Source organism: Pongo pygmaeus, chromosome 2 (genome assembly GCF_028885625.2).
Source record: "Pongo pygmaeus isolate AG05252 chromosome 2, NHGRI_mPonPyg2-v2.0_pri, whole genome shotgun sequence".
NCBI lineage: Eukaryota > Metazoa > Chordata > Mammalia > Primates > Hominidae > Pongo > Pongo pygmaeus.
The window spans coordinates 69,165,600-69,193,474 of NC_085930.1; the positions used below are offsets into that span (position 1 = coordinate 69,165,600).

Consider the following 27,875-nt stretch of genomic DNA (forward strand, 5'->3'; position numbering starts at 1 on the left):
GTCCTTCAGGTGGGGTGGTGAGGTTTGCCTCACTCCCTTGGGAATCCTGGGCCAGCTTTTGGATGTCATGCACACAGGGAAGGTCTCCTCCACTTGTGACCATCCCAAGCACACTTATTCTGGAGCCCTTGGCTGTTCTGTCCTTCTTTGGTGCATCTTTCCTGCAAGGAAATGTTGCTGGAGCTGGGCACCTTTAAGAAACTTTATGAAATGTCATAAACACCTTAAATGTGGAGAGAAAGTGCTGTGTACGAGGCAACCACAGGAAGAGCTGGGGGTATGAAAGCAACAGTTCTCTTGATGGCCTTCAGACATGGCTGCTCTGCTCACACCAGGACCCCAAAGAGCCGGTCCATCCTTCACGGGTGGGAAGCCTCCTCCTGGCTGGCTGCACATCTTGATTATCAAAGGTGTTATTTGTAAACACTCCAGCCAGCTGGCTGAAAACTCTGACAACACTTGAAGGGAATGCTCCACTTCCCCAGCACCCTGGGGTGGCGTTGGGAGGCACATGCTCCACAGCTAAGAAAGAGCAAGAGGTGGAGGCTGGAGATACCCAGGCTGGTCTGTGGAGGCTTTCTGGAAACATAATCCTACTATCTAGAGATAATTGCTGTTAATTTGTTTGTAACATCCTTTTGAGACCATTCTCTGTGGGTGGATTTATAAATGGCATCATTCTATATACCCTGTTCTGTAGCTGCTTACTCCTTCTTCTCTCTCTCTCTCACACACACAGACACACATACTTTCCTAGGTCAATTAGCAAAGATCCATCCTCTCATTTTTAATCTCTACCCAGTTTTTCGCGGGATGCACATAATAAACACTCCTGTTCTGCTTGTTCTACAATGCTTAACAGCCATCTGTATACATACCTCTTTGCATTTTTGCCCAATCGTTTCCTCAAGTTACATCATTAGAAGGGTTAATTACTGTGTCAAAAGGCATGCACATTTTAAAGGCATTTTTAATATATTGTTAAATTTCTTCCTTTGAAGGAGGCTACTCCAAAATGCATTCTTAACAGAAGTGTTTGAGAGCTCCAGATTCCTCCAGGTTATTCTCTTTTCCCATTTTCTCCAGTCAGTTAGGTGAAAAATGACATTTCAGTTGTTTAAAAGTCACTCTTGGCAGAGTGCTTCTGCCTTTCCTGTACAGCGCATACTCATTCTTTCTCCTCGTATTTATTGAGTACCTACGACGTGCTGTACTGTGGTCAGCACTGAGGGTGCTTCATCAGATGGTCCTTTCTGCTCTTACTGCTTTGCAGTGTGTATTTTGCCTTCCAGACTTAGAGCATTATAGAAAGTTAGAGCTGTAAATGATCTTAGAGATTGTCTAATAACCTCATTTTAGGGAGGGGAAACTGAGGCCCAGGGAGATGTGGGGATTTGCCCATGGTCACACAGGGTGGCACATTCATGGTGGAATTCTAACTCTGAAGGCAGGGATTTGGGGCTTTCTACTTGTTTTGATTTTCTCACCCAGCATGGGAGCACTTGTTGGTCAAATTCAACTCTGAGCTAATAGCACGGCCTCCCTGTGCTACAATTTAGGGGACATTCCAATGGGCACAGAGTAGGTGCTTTAGAACTTATTTATTGAAAGAATGTTGGTGCATAACAGAACAGAAGAAATAGTACATTCTGTTAAATTGTGCTGAATATTCCAGGAAGAAAGGCAGGCTTCTGTGGGGTGCCCTTCTGGGAAGAAATGTCTTTTTTTTTTTTAATGAAAAAGAAAAATGAGTGGGCTGTTGGAATTGATGGAGGAGGAGAGATGGGCTGCCTAAGGCTTGAGACAATGTGTTTGGAGCAGTCAGGTCACTGGAATTTCCCTTAGGTGCCTTTCTCCTACCAGAGATGGCCTGATAGAAACGGGGCAGGAGCTAACGGGAGAAGAGAGCTTTGTTTTCTCTGAGCGTTCCTATCTGAACCTGGCCTGAACTCTTGAATAATTCCCAGGGACTGTCTCATGCCATTGTTATTGTCTCTGCTCAGCTAGCTCCCTCTTTCCTTCTACTTCATCAAAAAGTCTTTCTAGCTTGTCTCTTGAGAACATTTTCAATGCTGCCCCGGCCTTTTATGACGCAGGAGGTAGCTGAGTCAATGGAAAGACCAGAGTTTGGTTCTGGCTTCACTTCTGATCACAGTGGGACCTTGGGCAAATCTCCTGTCTTTGCTATGTTGACCCTGGCACCACCCTATTCACACTTGCACCCCTCTCCCCGGGTGCCCACAACAGCCTTTTTTTTTTTTTTTGAGATGGAGTCTTGCTCTATTGCCCAGGCTGGAGGGCAGTGGCACAGTCTTGGCTCACTGCAACCTCCACCTACTGGGTTCGAGAGATTCTCCTGCCTCAGCCTCCCAAGTAGCTGGGACTACAGGCATGCACCACCACGCCCAGCTAATTTTTGTATTTTTAGTAGAGATGGGGTTTCACCATGTTGGCCAGGGTGGTCTCGATCTCCTGACCTCGTGATCCGCCCATCTCAGCCTCCCAAAGTGCTGGGATTACAGGCATGAGCCACCACGCTGGCCCAACAGCCTTTTAATCCATCTCTTTGCAACTGCTTGCCTCCCTCCAATCTGTGCCCCTGCTAGTGCGAATGCATTATCACTCCTTCACTTAAAACCCCTCAAGCCTCCCAGCCCTCTTAGAAGAGAGAGCGAAGTCCCTTACACTTCCACCAGATCTGTGTGGTCTCTCCCTGCTCCTCTTGTGCTTTGCTCCAGCCATGCTGATGTCCTTTACCAGCTGTGTGGCCTTGGGCAAATGCCTTCCCCTCTCTGAACCTCAGTTTCCTCATCTGTAAAACAGGCATTGTAATAATCCCAATCATTCTGTTTGTTATGAAGCTAACAACCACTTTTAAATGACTCTCAACTCTTTCAGGCTCTACTTCTCCAAAAGAAGTTACATATTCCAAGGATCCTGCATCTCAACAAACCCTTTCTTCTGCAAAAGAACAGCCTGATTTTATTCCAAGCTCTGAGATTCCTAAAGGAAGCAGTTTCTCTCCAGTTATGCCATGTTATGCCTTAACCTGGGCCAACAGTGTCTACACACAGAGAATGCAATGGTTTAGGCCAATTCATTAACAGGGATTGTATTGCCACATCCGTTGTTAATTGACAACATGTCTATGGAATTAGAAGCCTCGTGTTTATCTCTGTCATCGCTTTCTCTCGGGGAGAATGGCACACAGGGATCAACAACATCCTTTCTCACAAAGAGCCCTCCTTCAACTTGATTTTCATAAAAATACAATTCTAGGAAGCAGGGGTCTGACTCTGGTGACTCATTTGCTAAGGGATGTTCTTGGGTAATCCATCAGCCATTTTCTCAACACATTTTCATTCATAGGCATGTATGATAGGAAAATGATGGGCAAATATATAAAGGACTGTGATATATGGGACTAATTCTAGGCACTTATAACTGGATTGGGAAGACTGAGCACATTCATACTATAAGTATAGTTTTTGGTCATGCTAGAGAGGTTCAGAAAATAATGAGTTCTCAGTGGGCCGAGAAGGTCAGGAAAGGTCTCCCTGAAAGGTAAAGAGTCAGTATCCCCATCTCACCAGTTAGGGTTCAAAGGAGTTACTTTCCTTGCCTGGCACAGTGACATTCCCCCCACCTGCCAAGATGCAGTTTGTCTGATTAAATAGAAAATATTACGAACTCCATCCAGAAAGACTAATAAGATGGAGGTTGATTGCATCAGACAGTATTTTCATGGAGTGGTCCTGGGGTCAGGATTGTCAGCATGGGAATAAAGATTTGATTGTATAGTTCCCTGCTGTTTGCAAAGCACTCTTCATGTGCATCAAGTTTGGTTTATACACACAGCCTCATGTGATCAGCACCTGGGGAAACTGAGTCTTGGAGAAGTTCAGTACCTTAGCCACACCAACAAAATGTGGTAAAATCCAGATGCTAGCAAGCACTTACTGATGCAGATTCAGAGCTCTCTCCAATAGGAAAGCACATTTTTCTCTCTTTCTCCACCCTCCATGGAACACCGGAATGAAAACAAAGGCTGGGAAGTCCAAAATCACACAGGCTAGAAGGAATCCATGCAAGTTCTACCTATAACCTGTGGCCTCCTGACACAGCATCCTGGCATGGCCTCAGGAACTTCCCAGGTCAGCCCATGTGCCCTGGTGTTCCTGCATCTGCACAGAGCTATAAATGCAAGAAGGTCAAGTATGCCAGCAGCAGGCTGATTGCTACAATGTGTTCTCAGCCTTTATGCCTGAGAGCATGTCACTGACCCCCCTCCTGGAGCTAGAAGCCCAAGCAGAGGCTGAGAAGTTATTTGGGGGCAGGCTGGGGAGGGGGGTGATGTTAGGGAGGGAGTAGGTTGGATGTGTTTATAACTCATTTCCACTCTGACAATAGAGCAAAGGCCACTTGGGCTTGGATCCACGTTGAAATAAATGTGCCAGGGCTGGAAAATTCCCAAGATGCTAAAACTCAGACCCAGTTCCCAGAGGTAGAAGTGGGTACAGGACAGGTCATTCTCTGGGCAGGATACCTTCCCCAGAGGGCCTGGTTCTGCCCATGGAGATGTTTATTTCTTCCCTTCTTTCCCCCTTCCTTTTAGCCTTCTGTATTTAACAAATACCTGAAAGTTGCCTATTCTATAGTGACCTAGGCCTTTCGAAGTACAGGTATAGACAATATTGGCCCCACCTTTAAGATGCTTGGATAAAAGAAAAAAAAACCCATTAAAAAGTGGGCAAAGGACGTGAACAGACACTTCTCAAAAGAAGACATTTATGTGGCCAACAAACATGTGAAAGAAAGGTCAACATCACTGATCATTAAAGAAATGCAAATAAAAACCACAATAAGATACCATCTTATGCCAGTCAGAATGGTGATTATTAAGAAGTCAAGAAACAACAGATGCTGTAAAGGATCTGGAGAAATAGGAATGTTTTTACACTATTGGTGGTAATGCAAATTAGTTCAACCATTGTGGAAGGTAGAGTGGTGATTCCTCAAAGACCTAGAACCAGAAAGACCATTTTACCCAGCAATCTCATTACTGGATGTATACCCAAAGGAATATAAATCATTCTATTGTAAAGATACCTGCACATGTCTGTTCACTGCAGCACTATCCACAATAGCAAAGACGTGAAATCAACCCAAATGCCCATCGATGATAGACTGGATAAAGAAAATGTGGTATATATGTATATGCCATGGAATACTATGCAGCCATAAAAAGGAACAAGATCATGTCCTTTGCAGGGACATGGATGGAGCTGGAAGCCATTATCCTCAGCAAACTAACACAGGAGCAGAAAACCAAACACTGCATGTTCTGACCTATAAGTGGGAGCTGAATGATGAGAACACAGACACAGGGAGGGGAACAACACACACTGGGGCCTGTCATGTGGGGGAGGGAGGGAGAGCATCAGGAAAAATAGCTAATGTGTGCTGGGTTTAACACCTAGGTGATGGGTTGATAGGTGCAGCAAACCACCATGGCACACATTTACCTATGTAACAAACCTGCACATCCTGCACATGAACTCCAGAACTTAAAAGAAAAGAAAAAAAAAAAAAAGATGCCCGGATACTCAGACAGATGTGGACATTTGTAAATCAGGGATTGCTGAATCTCTGTCTGTGATGGTTCATTTTATGTGTCAACTTGGCTGGGCCATGGTGCCCAGATATTTGGTCAAATGTTATTCTGGATGTTTCTGTGAGGGCATTTTTGGATGAGATTAACATCTGGAGTAAAGTAGATCACCCACCATAAAGTTGGTGGGCTTATCCAATCAGTTGAAGGTCTATATGGAACAAAAGACTGACCTCCCTGAGCAAGAAGGAATTCTGCAGCAGAGGACCTTTGGACTTGACCTGCAAAATCAGCTCTTCCCTGGGTCTCCAGCCTGTCAGCACTCTGAAGATTTTGGACTTGCCAGCATCCATAACACATGAACCAATTCCTTAAATGAATCTCTTTCTCTACATATATACATCCCAATGGTTCTGTTTCTTTGGAAGACCGTAAGACACCCTGTAATGTCATGTCTTTGGTCCATGCCTACAGCATCTCTTGCCTGGATCTCCAAGGCCCTCATAATGCCAGTATCTCCTTTCCCATCTTCCCTGTGGCTACCAGCATTCTCTCACCAAGCACAGATCTGAGTATGTTGTTTTGCTTGCAGTCCTTCCAGGCGCCCCACCTTCCCCACCAATGCCTTCTAACCTCAGTCATCTTTGCACTAGCACTTTCATGATTTTTGTTATATCAGACTTTCTCTTTGCTGATGTCAAACGGAAAGAAACAGAACTGAGAACTGAATTTCCTCCCTATGTTATTCAGTATCACTCAATATTAAATTCACATTTAACACTATCAGGAAGTATTCCATCCCACATTTTGGGGAATGTTGGGTTACAGAATAAAACCCATTCTCCTTTACATGGCCTTGAAGTTCCTTTTGCATCAATAAGTACAGTTATCTCTTGGTATCCATGGGGGATTTGTTCCGGGAGCCTTCAAGATACACAAATCCCTGATATAAAATGAGGCAGTATTTGCATATAACCCGTGCATATCCTCTCACATACTTTAAGTCATCTCAAGATTACTTGTAACACCTAATGCAGTGTCACTCATCACTGCATTTGTGTGCATTCAGTGCTGTAGGTGGCACATGGCAAATTCAATTTTTGCTTTTTGGAACTTTGAGGATTTTTTTTCCTGAATATTTTCAATCCACAATTGTTTGAATCCACTGAACTCACAGATACAGGGATATAGAGGGCCAATGGTATGTATTAAGTGTTGACAATGTGCTAGGCACCAAGCAATTCATCTTTAGTCCTTCCTCCAAAATGCCAAAGTGATTCCCCCGCACCACTCTCTGAGAAGTATGCCTTTTTTCTTTGCTTCCTGGAGAACTCATTCTGGAGCTCTGAAATCCAGCTACCTCTTTGTAAAACGGTCTCCCAAGTATTACCTCAGCCCCCAGCAGTCCTCACTTCTGTAACATCATTTATTGTTGTCACACTGCAAATATTAGGTTGATGCAAAAGTAATTGCAGTTTTTGCCATTATTTTTAATAGCGAAAACCACAATTACTTTTGCACCAACCTAATATGTGTTTTTCTCCCTGGCTGAAGCTCAAAGGTGAAGGAGCATATCTTATTCATTGTTAGGAGTTTTCAAGGGGACTGCTCTATTTCCTGCCTGGTTTCTGCACAGAATGAGAAATAAAACAAAAGACAGGAAATGGGGATCACACTATTACTTTTGTTTTGTTGTTGTTGTTTAGATTAAGACTAAATTAGAGAATTTACCTTTTGCATGAGACTAAATAGCCCTGTTAGGTGAATCCAGAATTAGGCTGTCTCACAGGCTATGCGAGGACCACACAGGTAGGCAGCCTTCCCTACAAAGGGTAGAAGAGTCTGTCCTTGGTGAAGTGGCTCAGTAAACTTGCTCCCTAGAAAGCAGCTGTCTTCCAGGAGAAAGAAGGGCAGGCTTGGTTCTACAGGCCAGTGTTTGCCTTCCCACATTTACCAGTCAGGGGCTCATAGGGAAAAATCTGCCTTCATCCAGCCATGGAGTGAGGCAGGGGTGTTTTACCTGCTAGGATTAAACTCTTGGATTGCACAGATTATACAATTTCAGAAAACCAGAGGGACAGGACCTCAGACATTAGCTATCTTGACCAGTGCTCTCATTTTACATATGAGGAGACTGAGGCCCAAAGAGAAGGGACTTGCCCAAGGTCACTTCATTCTCACCTGAGTGGTCTGTAACTTTAATCTGTAATTTTCGAGGCAGATAGGTACTATTGACTAATATTGATTAATATTGCCTGCCACCCCTTGGCAATGCTGTCAAGATTCTCAGCCCCATTCTGGAATGATTACTCAGCTAGAACCCTGGGATCCAGGTGCTGTAAGGTTGGCCCCTGGGATGTCTTGGCATGGGGCTGTAATTGTGGATTAAGGAAACCCAGTCCTTGGCTAACTCAATTCTCTCCACATAATAAAAAGACGGAGAAGTGAAATGTCGGGAGGAAATATACATTTAATGCATTTTAAAGAGCCCTGTTTATTTTTGAATCCTGGCCTTTTTTCCTGACAATTCTTGGCCACTGTACATTACTTCAAAAAATGATTTTAGAATAGAGAAGGGGCAGGGAGGCTGAGAAGCTGTCTTTAACGTTTTATCTTCCTTTGGCATCATTTAGAATTTTAATTCTGAAGCGCGACAAGGAGGCAGAAACGGCTCTTGGGCGCAGACAAGCAGAATCACTTTAAATGAAGATAGAGTGTTGTGCTTCAGAATTTCCTCTAAAACTACCGAAAAAATAAAGCCTCTCCAAGCACTGCTTAGAATAGAGCCCATTTCTAATTCCTCATTAACGGGAATAGGAACAAAAGTATTCCAAAGCAAAGACTTATTTGAGTTCACTGCTAAAGCCACTACATCAAGCTGGAGGTGTGGGGGGAGAGAAAAGGCTGAAAATTAACATCATTTTTGGGAAATAATCCGTTTAAATGCTTTTGTAACTTCATCACTATCTACCCGGGGAAAAACATTATTATTCAAGCCTCCTATGTGTCTCAGAGTCAAGAGCTTCTAAACCAAGAAAGGAAGAAACGGGAGGGTTATTTACGAGTTCCCTCCCTCTCACAGTTTTAAACCACTGCAAAATAAACCCATTTGCTAAGACTCTGGGACCAACGCTGGGTCAACCAGCCCGGCTCCGCAGGGGTCTGCGCTGCTGGCCTCGCCCGCCCCCTAGCGGACTCATGCGATAGTGCAGCCTCGGCCCCAGCGCACAGCGCCGCATCCAGACGCTGTCCGCGCGCGCAGCCTGGGAGGCGCTCCTCGCTCGCCTCCTGTACCCATCCAGCGACCAGCCAGGCTGCGGCGAGGGGATTCCAACCGAGGCTCCAGTCAGAGACCTCAGCCTAGCATCACATTAGGTGCAGCTGGCAGGCCATCCCAACTCGGGCCGGGAGCGCACGCGTCACTGGGGCCGTCAGTCGCCGTGCAACTTCCCCGGGGGGGAGTCAACTTTAGGTTCACCTGCGGACTCGGTGCAGGTAGCTGGGTGCTAAGCAGGGGTGGACGGGATGGCTAGGGCCGGTGGAGCCATCGGGACCCGAGTGGAGGTGGTGGGGTGCCTCGCACTCCTTGTTCCTGGAGGAGCGCGGGGTGTTCCGAGAGATTGTAAAGTGACTTCTCGAGATTGAGACTCAGAGTCCTTGATTATCTGGGTCCAAAGCGCAAGTCGGGGGTTCCTGAACTTTCGAGGCTGCCGGGCTGGGGAGGAGCCCCGCGGGAGGTGTCTATGCCAGGGTCTGGGAACAGCGCTTGGGCATCCTGGGCTTTGAGGTAGGGGTTCCCCCAGGAGGGACTGCAGAACCGGGTTTCCACCGAAGCAGGTGCTGTGGAAGTTCAGGGAGTGACGGCTGACCGTCTTAGAAAAGGGGGTTAGACGGGGAAGGACTAGAGCCGGGGTTTCCCAGGCAAGTGGCTATTTGGGGATTTCCGGAGGAAGTACTTGAATTAACGTTTACTAGGAGAGGGGCTGGTTTGGGGGTCCCGCGGGAGGTGGATATGCTGAGGGTCAGAGCGTGGGGCGAGTAGGTAGTTTGGAGATCCCTCGGGGAGGTGATTTGGTTTTAGATTCCCACTCCTGGAGGAAAGTTGCTGATTTTGACCCTCCCTTCTCCCCCAGTGGAAGCCGCTGGACATCCCAAGGAATTGGCACGCTGGGGGCTCTGGGCTTGTGGCTGGTAGAGGATTCCCGCTCATTTGCAGTGGCTCAGAGGAGGTACCTCCAACGGGGATTTCTGGGGTGGCGGCTGAGCAACCCGAGGCCAGCGGTTGTGCCCCGTGTTTCAGATGACTTGGGTTCCTGGGAATGGGACAAGCACGCCCTACCCGCGTCGGAAGAGAAACGCAGCGGTCTCCTCACGGCCTTCCCGGTTTGTTTCAGGGTGGACCCAGCAGATCCGTCTGTGGAGTCTCCAGGAGTGGAGCCCCAGGCGCCCCTACACCCTCCGACACGCCGGATCCGGCCCCGCCGCGCCAAGCCGTAAAGGGCTCGAAGGCCGGGGCGCACCGCGGCCGCCAAGGTCATGGAGGGCGCGCTCGCAGCCAACTGGAGCGCCGAGGCAGTCAACGCCAGCGCCGCGCCGCCGGGGGCCGAGGGCAACCGCACCGCCGGACCCCCGCGGCGCAACGAGGCCCTGGCGCGCGTGGAGGTGGCGGTGCTGTGTCTCATCCTGTTCCTGGCGTTGAGCGGGAATGCGTGTGTGCTGCTGGCGCTGCGCACCACGCGCCACAAGCACTCGCGCCTCTTCTTCTTCATGAAGCACCTGAGCATCGCCGACCTGGTGGTGGCAGTGTTCCAGGTGCTGCCGCAGTTGCTGTGGGACATCACCTTCCGCTTCTACGGGCCCGACCTGCTGTGCCGCCTGGTCAAGTACTTGCAGGTGGTGGGCATGTTCGCTTCCACCTACCTGCTGCTGCTCATGTCGCTGGACCGCTGCCTGGCCATCTGCCAGCCGCTGCGCTCGCTGCGCCGCCGCACCGACCGCCTGGCAGTGCTCGCCACGTGGCTCGGCTGCCTGGTGGCCAGCGCGCCGCAGGTGCACATCTTCTCTCTGCGCGAGGTGGCTGACGGCGTCTTCGACTGCTGGGCAGTCTTCATCCAGCCCTGGGGACCCAAGGCCTACATCACGTGGATCACGCTAGCTGTCTACATCGTGCCGGTCATCGTGCTCGCTGCCTGCTACGGCCTTATCAGCTTCAAGATCTGGCAGAACTTGAGGCTCAAGACCGCTGCAGCGGCGGCGGCCGAGGCGCCAGAGGGCGCGGCGGCTGGCGATGGGGGGCGCGTGGCCCTGGCGCGTGTCAGCAGCGTCAAGCTCATCTCCAAGGCCAAGATCCGCACGGTCAAGATGACTTTCATCATCGTGCTGGCCTTCATCGTGTGCTGGACGCCTTTCTTCTTCGTGCAGATGTGGAGCGTCTGGGATGCCAACGCGCCCAAGGAAGGTAGCCAGGGCTGTGAGACCCAGGAGGAGGGAGCCTGGTGGCGGGGGCAGGCCCTTATCTTGCTGCCTCAGAATGTCCAGGGGTCTGTGGACTTCCTAGGGGATACGCGGGTTTGAAATCCCACAGAGTCACTGCTCTATCATCCCTTGGCCAAGTGACTTAGGGCAATTAACCTCCCTGAGCCTCCACTTTCTCTTCTCTAAGGTGGCAATAAGGATAAAAGTACTAACTGTCACCAGGCATAGGGGAATGCCATGAGAAAATGCAGTTAAAGTCCTTAGTACAGTCCTTGGGCTGCATATGGGCTGTAGGGTTTACTGTGGTGGTGGAAACAGGTTCAAGGGACTCCATCTGCTTTCCCACGTGCTTAGGAGGAGGTGGTGGAGGTAAGTTTGGAACCCCTGGCCAAGCTCCAGCTCCTTCAACTTCAAGTTCACGTTAAGATGAACTTCCACTTTAAGTTCAAGAAATCCACTTGAAGCCAAGAAGTCTGGTTTGGACAAGGACAGCCTTGCAGGGGTGGGCGATTTGTCCAACCAAGCACCTAGTAGTTGAAGGGGGTGTTGGGGGGCAGAGGAGTCCAAGGGAGAGGTGAAGACAAATCCCTGAACCCCTCATCAAGTGGAGGTGATGAGTCTCCAAGCAGAGAGGTGAGTACTGCAAGGAGCGGTGGGCAGGCTTAGGGAGGAGAGTGCCCAGGACTGAGACTTCACTTCCACTTGGAGGAAAGAGAAGAAAGCCTTGAGGGGCACATTCAAGTTTGAGGGGGAGGCTGGGTGATTTCTGTAGGCAGGGAATTTGCCTTCCAGGTTGGAGGACTGCTGAGGACAAGGCTGAGGGTGGGGCAATTGTCCATTCCTGACCTGTGCCAGAAAGCTAAGAGGAGGGCATAGAAGAGGGCGACCTAGGGAGAAAGCTTGGAGGAACAGAGGCACCCTAGGGCTCTGGGGTTTGTGGCTGGTGCTGGGTGGCTGTCCCCAAGGCACAGAGCACCAGGCAGCTTCCTGTCACTCCCTGCCCCCCAACCCCTTTCCAGTAGCTCATTTGGAAAGAGCAGGAGGGGTGATTGCTGGTGGTGAATGATTTATAAGTTTTTGTTTGAAGGTAATCCCATAACGCATACTGGTTGCTGGGGACTTCAAATGTTTGTAAAGAAAGACCAAAGGATTTGCTTTCACCCTTTCTGCACTCCAGACACTGCAAATGTCCCATTTCTGTGTGCAGTTACTACTGCTCCCAATAGTCTCAAATACATGCATCCTGGGAAGCTGAAATCTCAGTGCCAGCTGCTTTCATTCAGTTTGGTAACTTTGCTTTGGTCCTTTCTGAAAATCACAGGCTCCAGGCTTTACGGAACCCTCCCGGTTAGCTCAGTGTTTGCTTTAGTGGCCAAGACACTGGTTATTCAATATTTACTGAATGCCTGTGGCCCCTGGTAACACCTTACAGAGAGGGTTCTAGGGCCCAGAGAGAAGAAGGCACTTGCACCAGGTCACACAGCAAGTCAGAGGCAGAGCTGATGTTTCCTGTGCCAGGGTTCCTATGAAGGACATGTGATGAGGGAGTGGGATTGGGCAAAAGCCAGTAGTGGAAGTCTTTAAGTAAGGCCTTAGGCCATATCTGTTTCCTGGGCAGATCTGAAGAAACCAGATCCAGGTCTTGAGGAGCTTGAACACCAACTATCAAGGAAGTGAAACCAGCACCCCTTGGAGTAGATACTGGAGAGATGTGGGGTCTAGTCCTCCTCCAGCCCTTACTAGCTTTGGGATATTAGATGAGAGATCCCTTTGTTCCCCTTGAGCCTTAGTGTCTTGCTTTTAGAATGAGGACATTTCAGCATTCAGTTAATTTATTCAACAGACATTCCGCTCCTCTCTCCTTGGGGTCCCCTTGCCTCTCCCATTCATGTCTTGAGTATCTGGTGATTTTTCTCCTTCCCTCTCCTCCCAGCTCCCTCCTCTACGGCTTCCTGCTGTTCAGCCCCCTCACCTGCACTCCTCTTCTCACTGTGTGTCCTCCCTAAAGAAGGAGAGTGTGTGGTTAACACATCACACGTACCATGAAGTGAAGTTTAGATCTTTTCTACACTTTAAAAGCATGTCAACAATTGATTTCTTTGTCTTAGAAGCAAAAGAGAGAGAAAAAAACAGACGCACACACATCCTGGCCAGAGTGGAGGTACCAGGCCTCTTGAGTGTTTGTGGGCCTCTGAGGATTTTCCTGGGGACGAGACCCTCAGTAGAGATGGGCTCCTGCTTAAGCCCAAGGGGCAGGGAAAGAAGAGGACTTTAAGAATTTCAGGTCCTACTTCCCTTTGCTTCTTTAGGAATTTACAGGGAAGGGTGGGTGTTGCATGAAAAACCCAGGGCTTCTCTTGGTCCTCCTCGGCATTCTGTCTCGGGTGCTGGGAAGAATCCAAACACAGACCGGCAGGGATTCATGACGCTGCTGCAGCTGGGACCTCCCCTCTGCCCCAAGCACACAGTCAGGAGCAGGAGCCTGGTCCAGATGTGAGCGCCTCATCAAACACAGAGGTGATGACGTGGACTCTGGCCACCAGCAGCCTGGCCACATCATGCCTAGGCCTTGGGGATGCAGGGGTCAGAGTGGCTGCAAGCTCAGTTAGAACACCAGCCGTGTGTCCACTTGGCCTTAATTTGGATAATTGCAAGTAGCAGGTGGAAATGGTATCTGCATCACTTTGGAGATACCTCTCAATCCAGAGGCCACCAGCAAGGGTTAAGGAAGGAATAAAAGAGAACCACACTCGAGCTACCTCGAGAGGTTGTTATCAGAAGAGTGGAATTAATGCACAGCCCCACTTTCCTCTCCAAGAGGACAGAATTTAGATGCAGAAATATCTAGACCAGGGCTCTCCACTCATCGCCTGAGGAGCCAGTACTGAAGCCTGTGGCTAACAGTATGACACCATCCACGGATGCTTGCGGGTGGAGCAGGCTCACAGGGAGGCAAGAGAGGTGGGGCACACATGGGTCTGTTCCTGCTTTATCATGAAAACCCCAGGGGATAGGGAAGCTTAACCAATGGCCACCCATCAAGGCTGCCAGAGTGGGTGGAATGTCATGCTTCTGGTGGCTGCAGATGTGGTGGCCCAGGGACCCAAAGTCCCTCTCTGCTTCAGCATTTGCTCTCTCTTTTCCATCTCTCCCTTGAGCAACTTCATTCCCTCATACGCCTTCACAAATACCAAGGGCTGCCTTTATGGGTTTAAAGGTCACCTTGTTCCAAAAGTAATGTGCAGTGGTGGACAAAAATTTAGGTACCTCAACAAGATAAAATAGATATAAGGAAACTGGGATAAAGCAGGCAGTAGGGAGAAGAAAAGGAAAATAAAACTATTACAATAATAGTAATAATACTATTAATAATAATAGTCTCTCTGTGTATAGACAAGCTCTACACGTGGTTACTCATTATAAGAACCAAAGAGGAAAACTTTGAGTTTAAATATTTCCATGATTCAGAAGAAAGAGCCAATGGAAGCATCTGAGTAATTTAATGAGATCTGTTTTCCCAAGCAGCCGGATACTGTCAGGTGCTGACTTGGTGAGGCTGGTGAGACCAGATGCCCCATGCAGGGTTTGACAAGCCCTTTATATATCTTTCAGAATTAAATTCCAAAGCCAAAGATTTGGCACCAGCCTTTTCCCTTGAACCCAGTGGCATTTTCTATGCTGGTTGCAGGGACTTTGCCCCTGGGGCAGTTCTGAGGGAGGAGATGAGGATGAGGAGGGAGTTTGGTAGAGTGGGGTTGTTTGCATTTCTAGGGTTGGTTGATGTTGGTTGGGTGCGATGGACAGGATTTGGGGTCTCTGTCTCTAGTCTTCTCCTTCCAGCATCTCCCTGGTAAAATGCCCATTCCAGTGTCCTTAAGCCAGTTGTTTTACCCGCTCTGAGCCTCCGCCTCCTCCTTCATGTAATAAGGATAGCACAGCTCACTGCGTGGGGTTGTTGTGAGGATTAAATGGTGTGACTTATGGCCCCTTCCTGATGGACAAGGTGGGGATTCTTGTCTTGAGCCTGGGTGGAGGGAATGGGAGTGGACAGCAGGCGGTGTGTTCAGGGAGGCTGGGAGGTGGGAGAGAAGCTTGTTAAGGCTGGAGAGGTGGACTGTGAGCCCTATCACAGCAGGGACGCTGCTTGTCCTGTTCCCTGCTTGTTAAGCCCAAGTCCAATATGTGGGCTGTTTTGTGGCACAACTCCAGGGGATGCCTTTTACTCCAGGGGATGCCTGGCACAAGGCTGCACAGTCATTGATAGCTCAACCAGTGCTTGCCAAACATGTGGAAAATGGGAGCAGGGAGGTGAGTGAGATGGGGCAGGGATGGGCATGAAGAGCTGGACTCAGGAGGAATAGGAACTTTCTAAGTAGCCCTCCAAAACAGAATTGGCAACCTGGGAAAGAAAGGAGCGCCCCGTCACTGGGGCAACCGAACGTCTGTCAGGAGCATTGGACTGGGAGGAAGGCTGACAAGAACAGGAGGCCCGGTTTGAATCGTTTCCCCATCTGTAGAATGAACTTCCCAGCCCCTCCCTGTTTCTGTGGGACTGAGGACCCTCGGGCATGTCCCATACACCTTTCCTTTCCATGAATGCTGTGCCCGAGGTGTGGGGGACCAGGCCCCTTGGAGGGGCTTGTTCTTGAGGTGACTCAGTTATGTGGAGAGCATGATGGGTTGACAGGAGAAGCTTGGACAGGATATTCATTCTGGGCCATGAAGAGTGCACAAGCTCGGCCCTTCTGGGTACAAATCACAATTAGATGGACAGTTAACTTCAGACTCTTATATGATTAAGTAATTGTGTGTTCTTTTATGTTCTTAGCTAATATTAATGCTTTCCCTTAGGGTTTCTGCCCTGAGGTGATTTCACTTCTTTTCCCCCCAGAGGTTTGATAAATAACAGCTAAAAAGACAAAAAGCAAAAAACAAAAACTCAAAGAAAAACATTCCCTAAACCAGCATCTTGGGTGAGGCCCTGCTACATCATTTTTCCATTTGATGGCTGTCTGTGTGGGTTTCGGGAGGGGTGAGCAGGGGAAGAGGGGCTGTGGAGGGCCTCAGATCAGGAGGAGATTAGCAGGTGCCCTGGCTGCATCATGCTGTCTGTGGAGGCTGGATCAGGTCTGTGGCCTGGGGCTGGCATGTCTGAGTGTGACCTGAGGCACTGGCCCACCTGCTGACCTTACCACCTTGCCCCGGCAACTTTTGGAAGCAAAGGCAACCCCACAGGACTCCCTCCCAGGGCCTGAAGCCAGACCCTGTACACCAGACCCCACCTGCCAGAGCCCCCAGCCCCAGGAGACAGTACTGGGAAGTAGCCAGTCCCCTTCTGGGACCTGGTCTTGTTGCCCGCTGTGTCATTTGGGGCAATGTCTCTTGATGGCCTCTGGATCTCTGCCATTCCCATCTGAGCAATGGGGATAACAGCTCATAATGGAATTAGACACCCTCTCTGGGCCTCAGCTTTGGTGAAGGGAGGAGTGGGATCACTTGGTAACAGCAGCCACCACTGGCTGAGTCCCTACTGTGAGCAAGGCCTGTGCCCAGGCCATTTCTGCTCCTCACCCTAATGCAGCAAGGCAGGGGCCCATCATGGCTTTTCTACAGATGAAGAAACTGAGGCTTAGAGAGGTGTGACCTGCCCACGCTCACTGCTGAGTAAGTGATGGAGCTGGGATTGGAACCCAGCCGTCTTACACTAGAGACTGATGCACTGCATGGCTACCCCAACCCCTGCCACCCCAGGCCAGCAGTTTTCCTGATGATCTACCCCTTCAGCTTGGGGATCTCCTGGGCACTTGTTAGATCCCTGGACCTGCCTCAGATCCATGGAAGCCGAGCCCTCCCCCACTATCTGGCCCCAAGGTCCTGTCATCTTGGGCTCTTCCTGCAACACTTACACACACACCCACCTAGGTACACATCTGCTGATGGCACTGCCCTCCCAGCACTCTGGGTTCAGTGCCATGCCCCTCGCATCCTCCCTGTGTCCACCAATTCATCATCTTAGCTGCACCACATGCCTCATGTTGGCACTTTGCTTTCTCTTTCCATTATCACTTTCTTGGTTTAGAGCATGATTTTTCAACTTTAGCACTATTGGCATTTTAGGCTGGATAATCTTGGGCGTGTGTGTATGTGTTTCGGGGAGGAGCTGTTCTGTGCATGGTAGGATATTTAGCAGCATTCCTGTCCTCTACATGCTATGTGCCATTAGCAACCTCTCTGCCAACTGCGGCCACCAAAACTGTCTCCAGACATTGCCAAAAGTTCACTAAGGGGCAAAGTCATCCCTGGTTAAGAACTGCTGGCTTAGACCCCCTGTTCTGCTTTTTAAACTAATACCCAACAAGTGAGTACTCTCTTGTTGCCCTGGTCTCTGGTCAGCCTGCCTTGTGTACCACCAGCCAGGCCCGATGATTTGCCGCTTTCCACAAGTTCCTGTGGCCTTGCTGTCTTTGCACCTATGCTAATACCTTTCCTGCCAATGGGAACACCTACCTCAGTTTCTTCCATGGATTCCCATCCTTTGAAGCCCAAGTCCATTGTGTGGGCTGCTTTGTGGCACAACTCCAGGGGATGCCTTTTACCTCATGGTCTATGAACAGGGTGTTCCTAGGAGCTTTGTGGTGCACAGCTTGAAAAGCTGAGCATGGCAGCCTCATCCAGTGCCCCTTTCAGGACACCATCCCTGTTTTCCCAGTTTGCGGGGCTTCTTCCTCTGAATGCTAACTCATTCACTCCAAAAAAACAGTTACTGATGCCTCTGCAGGCTCCTGTCCACACAACCTCTGCTTTCATCTGTCAACCCCCAAGTGAAGAGAGTTGGAAAGGGGCCTTCCCAAGCCCTCGTCCTCCTGCGGCCAGCTGCTGACATGCATAAATGTGGGACAGTGTGGTCAAGGTTGATCACAGAGTTCTGGGTACACCCACAGACCTCTGGGAGGGACACCCCCAGTTTCTGCTGGGTTAGTGTCAGGTGGAGTGGCAGTGCTGACTTCAGGTGTGGGGCTGAGCCTGCCCACAACTCAGGTTTCTGGGGTTCAGAATCTCAGGTTTCTGAAGTTCAGAATAGGGCTTAGGTTGTAGAGAGAGTGGAACATCCTGCTGGTGCAAGTCAGCATAGCTGATGGAGTGGGAGTCATTTTGGGTACAGGCCTAGCATTTCAGCAAAGGGGCTGCAGTTTCATTTGGCACATGGTGGCAAGTCCAAGGATGCTGGGAACAAGAGTATTGAAAGAGAAACAACTGTCTCACCTGGAGGGGGCAGGAGGCCAGCTGGAAGGTTCTAGCTCTGGTTTAGAGGCACCCTAGGCTGGGTCTTGTCTAAGGTATGGGTGGGAGGGAGGTGTAACCAGGTGGTGTCCAGTGTCCCAGCCCCAAGGCCCAAATCCTTACTGCTGATTTCTGCACTGAGGGGCAGCCTCTGCCAGTATCTCATTTTGTGCTCAGCCGGGAGCTAAGGCTTCTTGCCCTTTAGTCAGATGCTTTGAGACTGTGGGCTTCTGCCCTCCTGGCCCATACCTCCCACCCCAATAGCACTCTTGCACATTCTGTTTCTCTCCCTTTCTCTCCATCTGACCATATCTGAGGGCGAACTTAATTTTCCCAGAGGGAATTGCATTTGAGTCCAGTCACCTTATTGGGAGGCCATATCCTGTGGTTGAGCAGGGAAATTATTTGTAGCCCTTCCAACATACTGACAGCGGTGGCCGATTTATCAGGACCTCTTGCCTGCTAATTTCATGCTTCAGTTCAATTCAGCTCCTTATTGAACTCTTCCTATTTTCCAGTACCTGTTAGCAGCCTAAGGACAGAGCCACCAATAAGACACAGCCCCAGCCAAAGAGTATCAAAAAATAATGACAATATGATGGGGTGATGCTGTTATAGAGCTATTTATTTACCAAATACTGCAAATGCCCTGAGAAGGCATTAGTTGATCTGTCTCCCTGGGGAGAAATCAGGAGGGTTTCAGAGGGGAAGTATCATTTGAAAAGGGTTTTTGAGGGATGAGTAGGAGCTTACTATGCAAAGAAGCAGATGCACATTCCACACTGAGATCAAGAACGGTGGACAGTTACTTTATTCATTTCTTCTTTCCTATCTATACGATTTGAGCCAGTTGGAAGGAAGCTGCTCAAATTTTAATGTGTATTTTGTTAAAATGCAGATTCTGATTCAGTAGGTCTGGAGTGGGGCCCCAAGAGCTTGTAGTTTTGACAAGGAAACAGGTGATGCCTATCAGCCATTGGCTACACTTTGAGCAGCAAAGCTTTAATATATTATCTTTTACCAGCACTCACTGTTTGCCTTTACACGTGTGGCCCAGATTGGCTGGAGGGCCTTGTCATTCCTTAAAGGGTAGTGAAGGGCTGGTCGTTTGCAGGAAGACCCTGGCTTGTCTTCTTCCAGAATGTGGTTATTCTCAGGCCCAGCCCAGTGAGTCCAGCACACCTACCAGATCAGAGCAGTGCTGTCAGAGAAACCCATTTTCGACTCTGTGGCCCGCCCGTTTGGCTCTTCACCCAGACCTTGCACTACACGGGGTGATCACACATCTGTGATTTTTAGAAAAATCACAGTTGTAAAATAGTGGTCTTTTTTAGGAAGGCACCCTATAGTATATATTAAGACTCAATCTTTTTATAAGCGTACATTCAAAAATCATTTTCTTAAGAAAGGGCCTTCCATAGTTTTGTTCCCAGATGCCTGCACAGTCCTGTAGGAACAAGGGACTTACATCTGAATTCCTGGTACTCTGGGGAGGCCTCGTGGCAAATGATTGGTTTCTCAAGTGCGGGCCTTTTGTAAAGTTGATGGGCTTGCTTTGACCCAGCCGATCTTGGCCATGTGTCTTTGAGTCATGTGAAACGTGCCAGTAGCCTCAGGAACAGCACAGCCCAGAAAGGCCGTGGCCAGCTGCCCGTCAGCTGTTCTGGGCTAATTTGGAGTTTCAGTGCTGGGGTGGAGAGAGTGCCGGGAAATCCTAACAGGGGAGTTCTTGGGGCTTGAGGAAAGCCAGGCTGGGAAGGATGGAACATGGACCTCCGCCTCCCACCCCTCCACAAATCATGGTGCCAAGTAGAAATGCAGAGTTGATTCTCCCAGAGGCAGAATTGCCCAGCAGGGGATGTTGGCGTTTGGTGTGTGGCTGTTTCTGCTCATGTCCCCTGCTTGGCACATAAGAGGCTGCACTTGAAAACCACCCCTAGTCCCCAGTCTTGTGCCCAGCAGCCCCTTCCCAAATGCTTTACCCCCTGTTCAATATTCTGCTGGTCTTTGAAGTCTCTCTTTTTCATCCTGAGTCTGGAAATCACTTGAGGGCAGGGACTCCACTTAGATCCCAGCACCTACTCAGTGCATGGCATGGAGTGGAGGCAGAATGAAAGGATGGATGTCTGACCTCTTCCTCCTCCAAGAAATGCCATAAGTGTGAGGCCAGCAGCTCCCGCGGAGTCTGGTGGACAGCACCTCCTCTTCAAGATGGGAGAGAGTAAGTTTGCAGTCTGGTACACACTCAGGACTCGATCATGGGGCAAGATGTGATTTTTATGGCAGGCAAGTGGGAGAGACATGATTAGAACTGGCTTTTCCAGCGAAGACCCTAAGATCCTGCTCCTGCCCACGGTTGCAGCAACCTTCCCTTTTGGATTTCTTGGTCACTGGCAGAATAAGTTTTTCCAAAATGGACTGTCTAGAGTTCCTTTCTTATCAGGTAATTCAATCTGAGGACTCCGGGGTTTGATTTTTTTTTTTTTTTTTTAACTTTTGAGAAGTGTTGGGAAAATGGGCTAAGGATAATTTCTTTAATTGTTCTGGGATTGGGAGTCTTCAAACTTGGATTTTAAAGAATTGCTATAGTTGGTCATACTTCACATGCATTAATACTAATATTAATAATAATTATTTGAATAAACACTTTGCCAGTCACAAAGCCCTTTTACACTATCTTTAATTTTTTTTTTTCATTTTCCCAATAGCCTTATGAGTGCCGCCTCCATGCTACACATAAGGAAACTGAGGCTCAGGCACTAGTTCACTCAGATGTAGTTCAGAGAGTGATTAGGTGGGAGGGGGATCCAGGCCCCAGGGCTTTGTGTCTGGATCCTGAGTTCCTGGGTTCTCCTCCCTGCCTCTCAGCCAGTATTTCTGTGGGCCAGGGGGCTCCCACTGTGAACAGCTTCCTTTCCTGAGGGACCTGGAGAAGGTGCTCGCTGCATAGCAGACCTTTCCAGGTCAGGCCCATGAGGACTTGTAGGTCCTCCTCTCTGTGCTGACATCATTGTGGCTGCATTGTGTGGAAATGGGGAGGGAGGCCAGTCTCACCGGGAGCTTGGGAATGGCCATGGCCCTTCAGAGAAGCCCGGATAAAGGCATGGGGCCTGGCCTTTGCACATTTGCACTAAGCAGTCATTGGGTGTGGCAGCTCCTTTTGGCCAAAGGCAATGCCCAGAGAGGAGCTCAGCTGTGAGCATTTGGCAGGCAGCTCTTGGGCAGCTAGAGGAATGGGTACCCAGGGGCCACCACAGCATCCACAGCATCAAAAATGGGGAATGGGCACTGCTTACTCTCAGTGGTGGACCACATTTGTTTTGGGAACAGGGAAGTTGCTCTCTGTCCCTCAGATCATAACATTAGGCAAACTGCCTAACCAGCTTCTGTCTTGGCTTTGGGACTGACAGGATTCACTAATTGGAACCAACCTGACCTGTGAGGATGCTAACCTCTTTTTAAAAGGAATCAGTCTTCATTACTTTTATGTATGAACACAGGGTGACTTGCTGTGTGCCCTTCTCTGAGTTTCATTTTCCTCATCTATAAAATGAGGGTAAGGCTACTTTGAAAACTGTACTCTTCTGGGCAGGCTTGAGCAGTGATTATGATGGTCAACATTGTCACATCCTCACATGGAAATAACATTGTGAAATGTAAGGACAATATTTTCCATGCTTTGTTCCGTTCCAAGTCCTCTGTAATCCTGTGAAGCCTTTCTAGCCATCAGAAAGGGGAATGCTATGGCCTATACAAGATACAATAAGTGCAGAAAGCAGGTTGAAGTGGAATCCGTAGTCGCTCACCTGCTCAGTAACCATCAGTGGCTCCCTATTGCCCATACAGTAAAGTGGGCAGACTCTGCCTGGATTTAAGATCCTCCTGTCTGGTTCTAAACCGTCTTTCCAACCTCTTCTCTTGTGAAACTCCCCTTTTCCCTTCTTGCCTCCCGGGAAGTCCCTGAATGATCTTGGCTGTTCTCAACCATGGGCCTTTATTCCTGCTGCCTCAGCCCTTTGAAATATGCTCCATAGTCCCTGCTTTGTGTTCCAAATAGATCTCCCCCTGATGGTAGTGCTTTGAAGTGCTGTTCCTGGAAACTTAAGGACTTTGGGTGACTAGGATATTGACAAATTAAGAACAGCCAAATGTGCCCTTAGTGTTAGTAACTTGACACGAGCAGGTTCAGCTTAGAGAGGGCCCTTCATCCCCTGAGGACCCACTTGAGGTCACTCGTGTCTGTGGCCGCCAGGTGGGATCAGAGATGCTGGCCAGACTTCTCCCACCCAGACCAGCCTCTTGGAGGCAGAAGGATTGGTGGCTACTTAGGAATTCATTAACTATTTTCTTCTTTGTTGTTGATGTTTCTGTAGTTTTTTAAAAAATAGGATAAAAAAGTTGAAAGATCCAAAGGGCAAAGAGTGAGACCAATAGCTTAAATGAACAGATAAGATTGTGCCAAATAACTGTCCAACTAGGCAAAACACAGTGTCTTTCTGTGAACTTCATCCCTGATGTTTCCTTCTACCTCATTGCAAAGCTTTATACACCTATGTCCTTCCCTTTGTGGCTGGTAGTTTGTAAATGTTGACTTTTGCATGTTGATTTTTGCCTCTTTCATTATTTCTAAGACATTCTGTTTTTAGTCTTGTGGGTGAATTTCAATTTTGTTGGTGAAATATTCCATCAGAGTTTCTAAACTTAAATTCATCTTCTTATCCATCCAAATCAAAGCAAATTTCTTAACAAAATATTTTTTGTTAAAACCAGTGAATTTAGTAATATTGATCATTTTTCTTTCACTTTTCCTCCTTTCTGTTCTTTATTATTTTAGTACTAAGAGTTAAATTTCCATTCTTTGCTTTCTAAAAACTCTCTTTTGCAAGAATTTTGTTTTCTGTCTGTCGTAGCTTGCTCTTGTTCCAACAGGTGCACAAATTAATTAGACCAGTGGTTCTTAACCTTGAGGGTGCATTAGAATTACAACATTCCTGAGCCCTACCTCCAGAGGGTAATTCTGGGGTGGGGCCTGAGAATGTGCATTTCCAGCAAGTTCCCATGTGATGTGTCGCTCTGAGGGGGGTGCCCACTTTGAGAGCCACTCATGTAGACTTACCAACAACCAACTGCCTTTCTTCCCTTGGTGCTTGAAGACTTTGCTGACAAACATCTCTGTTCTCTTCATCAGTGGCCACATCTAGATTTTGCACCTCTTGAGCATCCCCAGTGAAGAGTCCTTCCCTGGATTTAGCTCTGAACTCTAGAGTTATTTGTCGAAAAATTTTGCAGAGCAGACAGAAAGAAGACTAGTGGATTTTCCCAGCCTTCTTGCAGTTGCCTTCACACACAAGGAGGTGGCTGAACACAATTCTTAGTTGTTTTCCTTGTGGGTTTCTGGAGATGTTGCCTGGCCTTGTCTGTCATCGGGAGATGTCTGGTTGTTCAGATTTAAGGCCACTGAAAGAAGCCAGATTTTTATCCCCGTGCTTGGAAGTAGCTAGAATTAGGATTTTTTTCTTCCCCCTTGAAGTTTCAGCTTGTGACAGGCAATGTCTTGAAGCTGATTTCTGATCATTAATTTTGCCTGCAACTCCATGAGTCCTCAGTATAATAGCCTTTACAGAGTGCTTCAGATAATTTCCATGTCACTTTCTTTTTCCTGCATGAGTCTTATTGTCATGCTGAAGCAGTGCTCTTAGGCACAGCTTCATGGAGATGCTTTCAGTTGATCAGCCATGAAGATGTCACACACTTTCTTGCCGCCATGCCTTTGCTGGTGCCATTCCTTCTGCTTGGAGCACATTTCTTCCCTGCTCTGCCTGGACAAACCATAGGCATCTTTGGGAATCAGCTCACATGCCCCGTTTGTGGGGCTGGCCATGACTCTCAGAGTGGCACTCCCTTCCGGTGCCTACCTAACCCATAAGATGTCTGCATCGTGGTGTTTCTCATTTTATTTGATTGATTTGCCCGGCACATTGTCGTGATAGCAGCCATCATTTATTGGGCACCCACTGTGTACCAGGCACTCTTTAATTCTTGCAGCAGTCTCCAGAGGTTTGGGCACTCTCCTTATGCCCATTTAAAGATTAGGAAACCGAAGCTTCCTAGGGACTTCAAGTAACTAGGCGCTGGTGAGGCTAGCATGCAAACTAGGTGTGGCAGCTTCTGGGTACTGTGCTTGTAGACACTCGAAGTTGTAGGCACTCAACACTCGTTGGGTGAGTGATGCGTGAAAAGGTGGCTGTGATGGATTCAGCTTCTGCTGAGGGAGGTAGGCAGTGGGAAAGCTGCTGGTGAGAGAAAGGCAGAGACAGTTCCAAGCCTGAGCTAAGCCTGGTGGGGAGGGTTTGGAGGACAGCCTGAGGGCATGTCCAGGACAAGGAGGGAGAAGGAAGACAAACTTTGCCTCTTTACTACCTCATCTTGTGATTCAAGATATAGTACTTGGACAAGGCTGTCGCTCAGGAAATGGTGTTTAAGTCAGATAGGTCTGGAAGTGGCTCCAGTGTTAATTAATGCCCTTTTCTCCTTTCTCCTGCCCCCACCCCCTCAGCCTCGGCCTTCATCATTGTCATGCTCCTGGCCAGCCTCAACAGCTGCTGCAACCCCTGGATCTACATGCTGTTCACGGGTCACCTCTTCCATGAACTCGTGCAGCGCTTCCTGTGCTGCTCCGCCAGCTACCTGAAGGGCAACCGCCTGGGAGAGATGAGTGCCAGCAAAAAGAGCAACTCGTCCTCCTTTGTCCTGAGCCATCGCAGCTCCAGCCAGAGGAGCGGCTCCCAGCCATCCATGGCATGACCCACCAGCTAGGGCCAGGGCTGCAGCCTGAGGCTTGGGCTGTGCTGGCGTAAGTGCTCTGCCCCTAGGTGATGGCGTATGTTTGTGTATAAGGTACCTATCAGTTTGTATCCCTCCACTCCTTGGGGTGGCTTCAGTGGGGTGGAGAGTGGCCTCCATGATGGAAGATGATAGGGGACTCAGCCATCAGACAAACCCCTGGCCTCCTACACGTACTTCTACCACCCTGAACCCACTGCCACCCTGGGCAGTGAGTGGCTTGTTTTTTCTCCTGGACTTGTAATTTCACTCCAGTATCTTCTTACTTCTTTATTCTGGGCTATTGTGAAAAGTGGTAAATATAGGATTGGTGACCAATTGGGTCAGGAAGTCCAGTGTTCTGGACTTGGGGTAAGGAGTGGGGTTGGGACCTCAGATGGGGAGGGTGGTGCTAAGATCCTCCTGACCTCAAAGTGTATTTGCCTTTAAGCGAACAAATGCTGGGGTCCTTGGGGACCAGCTTGTCAGAGGGTAGCCCTAAGAGAAGGGGATTACCTTGTAAGACCATCTGGCACAGCGGACCTATTAGAACTTGGGTTAAAAATGTTTAAGAAGCTAATGTTTAAGAAGCATTTGGGAAAGAAAAAGAAATAAATGCATCCGGATTGGAAAAGAAGAAGTAAAACTATTTGCAGATGACACCGTTTTGTATATAGAAAATCCTAAGGAATACACACACACACACACACACACACACACACACACACACACACACAGCTATTAGAACTAATAAGCAAGTTCTGCAAGGTTTCAAGATACAAGATCAATATACAAAAATGAATTGTATTTCTTTATACTAGCAACAAACAATATGAAAACGAAGTTAAATACTTCCATTTATAATACCATCAGAGAGAATAAAATAGGAATCAACTTAACAAAACAAGTGCAAGACTGAAAACTACAAAATTTGAAAGAAATTAAAGAAGGCTTAAATAAATGGAAAGACATCCTGTGTTCATGGATCAGACTTAGTATTGTTGAGATGGCAATACTATCCTAACTGACATACAGATTCAGTGCAATCCTTATGAAAATCATAGCTGGCTTCTTTACAGAAATTGATAAGCTAGTCCCAAAATTCATAAAGAAATGCAAGGGACCCAGAGTACCCAAATAAGCCTTGAAAAAGAACAAAGTTGTTGGATTCACACTTCCTGATTTCATAATTTACGATAAAGGTAGAGTAATCAGCTCAGTGTGTTACTGGTTTAAGGATAGACATACGGAGTAGAATAAAGAGTATGGATATGAACACTTATACTTATGGTCAATTGATTTTTGACAAGGTTCCCAAGACAATTCAATAGAGAAAGGAGAGTCTCTTCAACAAATGGCACTGAGACAATGATATGCATGTGCAAAAGAATGAGGTTGGACCTTTATTCACACTATGTGCAAAAATCAACTCAAAACGCATCCAAGATCTAAATATAAGAGCTGAAACTACAAAATCTTAGAAAGAAACATAGGCATAGATCTTTGTAACCTTGAATTAGGCAGTGGTTTCTTAGATATGACACCAAAGATACAAGCAACCAATGGAAAAATAGGTAAATTGGACTTAATCAAGATTTGAAGCTTTTGTGATTCAAAAGACCCTATCAAGAAAGTGAAAAGATAACCTGCAGAATGGGAGAAAATATTTGCAAGTCATATATATGATAAGGGACTTGTATTTGGAATATATAAATAGCTCTTATAACACAACAATAAGGAGAAAAATAAATCAATTTAAAAAATGGGCTAATGGTTTGAATAGACATTTCTCCAAAGAAGATATGCAAATGGCTAATAAGCACATGAAAAAATACTCAACATTATTATTCATTAGGGAAATGCAAGTCGAAACCACAATGAGATTCCAGTTTACAATCACCAGGATGGCTACAATAAAAAGATGGACAACAACAATTGTCGGTAAGGATGTAGAGAAACTGGTAGAAATTTAAATTGTTGGTAGGAAGGTAAATGGTGCAACTGCTTTGGAAAACAGTTTGGCAGTACCTCAAAAAGTTAAACGTACAGTGACCATATGACCCAGGAATGCCACTCCTAGGTATTTACCCAAGAGAAATGAAAACGTACATACACACAACAACTTGTACACCAATGTTCATAGCAACATTATTTGTAATAGCCAGAAAGTGGAAACAACCCAAATGTCTATCAACTGATGAATGGGAAATAAAATGTGGTCTATCCACACAATGGAACATTATTAGACTCTAAAAAGAAATGAAGTACTGACACATGCCACAACATGGATGAACCTTGAAAACATGCTAAGTGAAAGAAGCCAGGTGCAAAAGACCACATACGGTCTGATTGCATTGAAATGCAATGTCTAAAGTGGACGAATCTATGTAGAGTGAATATAGATTAGTGTTTGCCAGGGCCTGGAGGCTGTGGGAGATGAGGCGTGACTACTAAGGGTTTGGGGTTTCTTTTTTGGGTGATGAAAATGTTCTGAAATTAGTGGTGATTGTGCATGATTTTGAGAATGTACTAAAAACCAATGAACTTTAAAAAATAAAAATAAACAAAAAAATTTCAACAGATGAATTCAGAGAAGGCCAGCTTGATGGATGAATTCCTTGGAATCTCTTGCCTCTCAGAGCTTTTGTTTCTCTATGTGGCTCACTGCTTGAAGGGATCTCATGAT

At 47.7% G+C, this 27,875-nt stretch overlaps 1 protein-coding gene across 1 annotated transcript; it reads left to right on the top strand.

Annotated features, from left to right (window-relative positions):
- The first annotated feature begins 10,005 nt into the window (after window positions 1-10,005).
- Window positions 10,006-27,775, top strand: OXTR (oxytocin receptor). Its single transcript, XM_054483510.2, has 2 exons — window positions 10,006-11,069; window positions 24,924-27,775. The coding sequence occupies exons 1-2, from the start codon at window positions 10,148-10,150 to the stop codon at window positions 25,169-25,171; spliced, it is 1,170 nt and encodes a 389-aa protein (XP_054339485.1). The 5' UTR covers window positions 10,006-10,147; the 3' UTR covers window positions 25,172-27,775.
- Window positions 27,776-27,875: the final 100 nt, after the last annotated feature.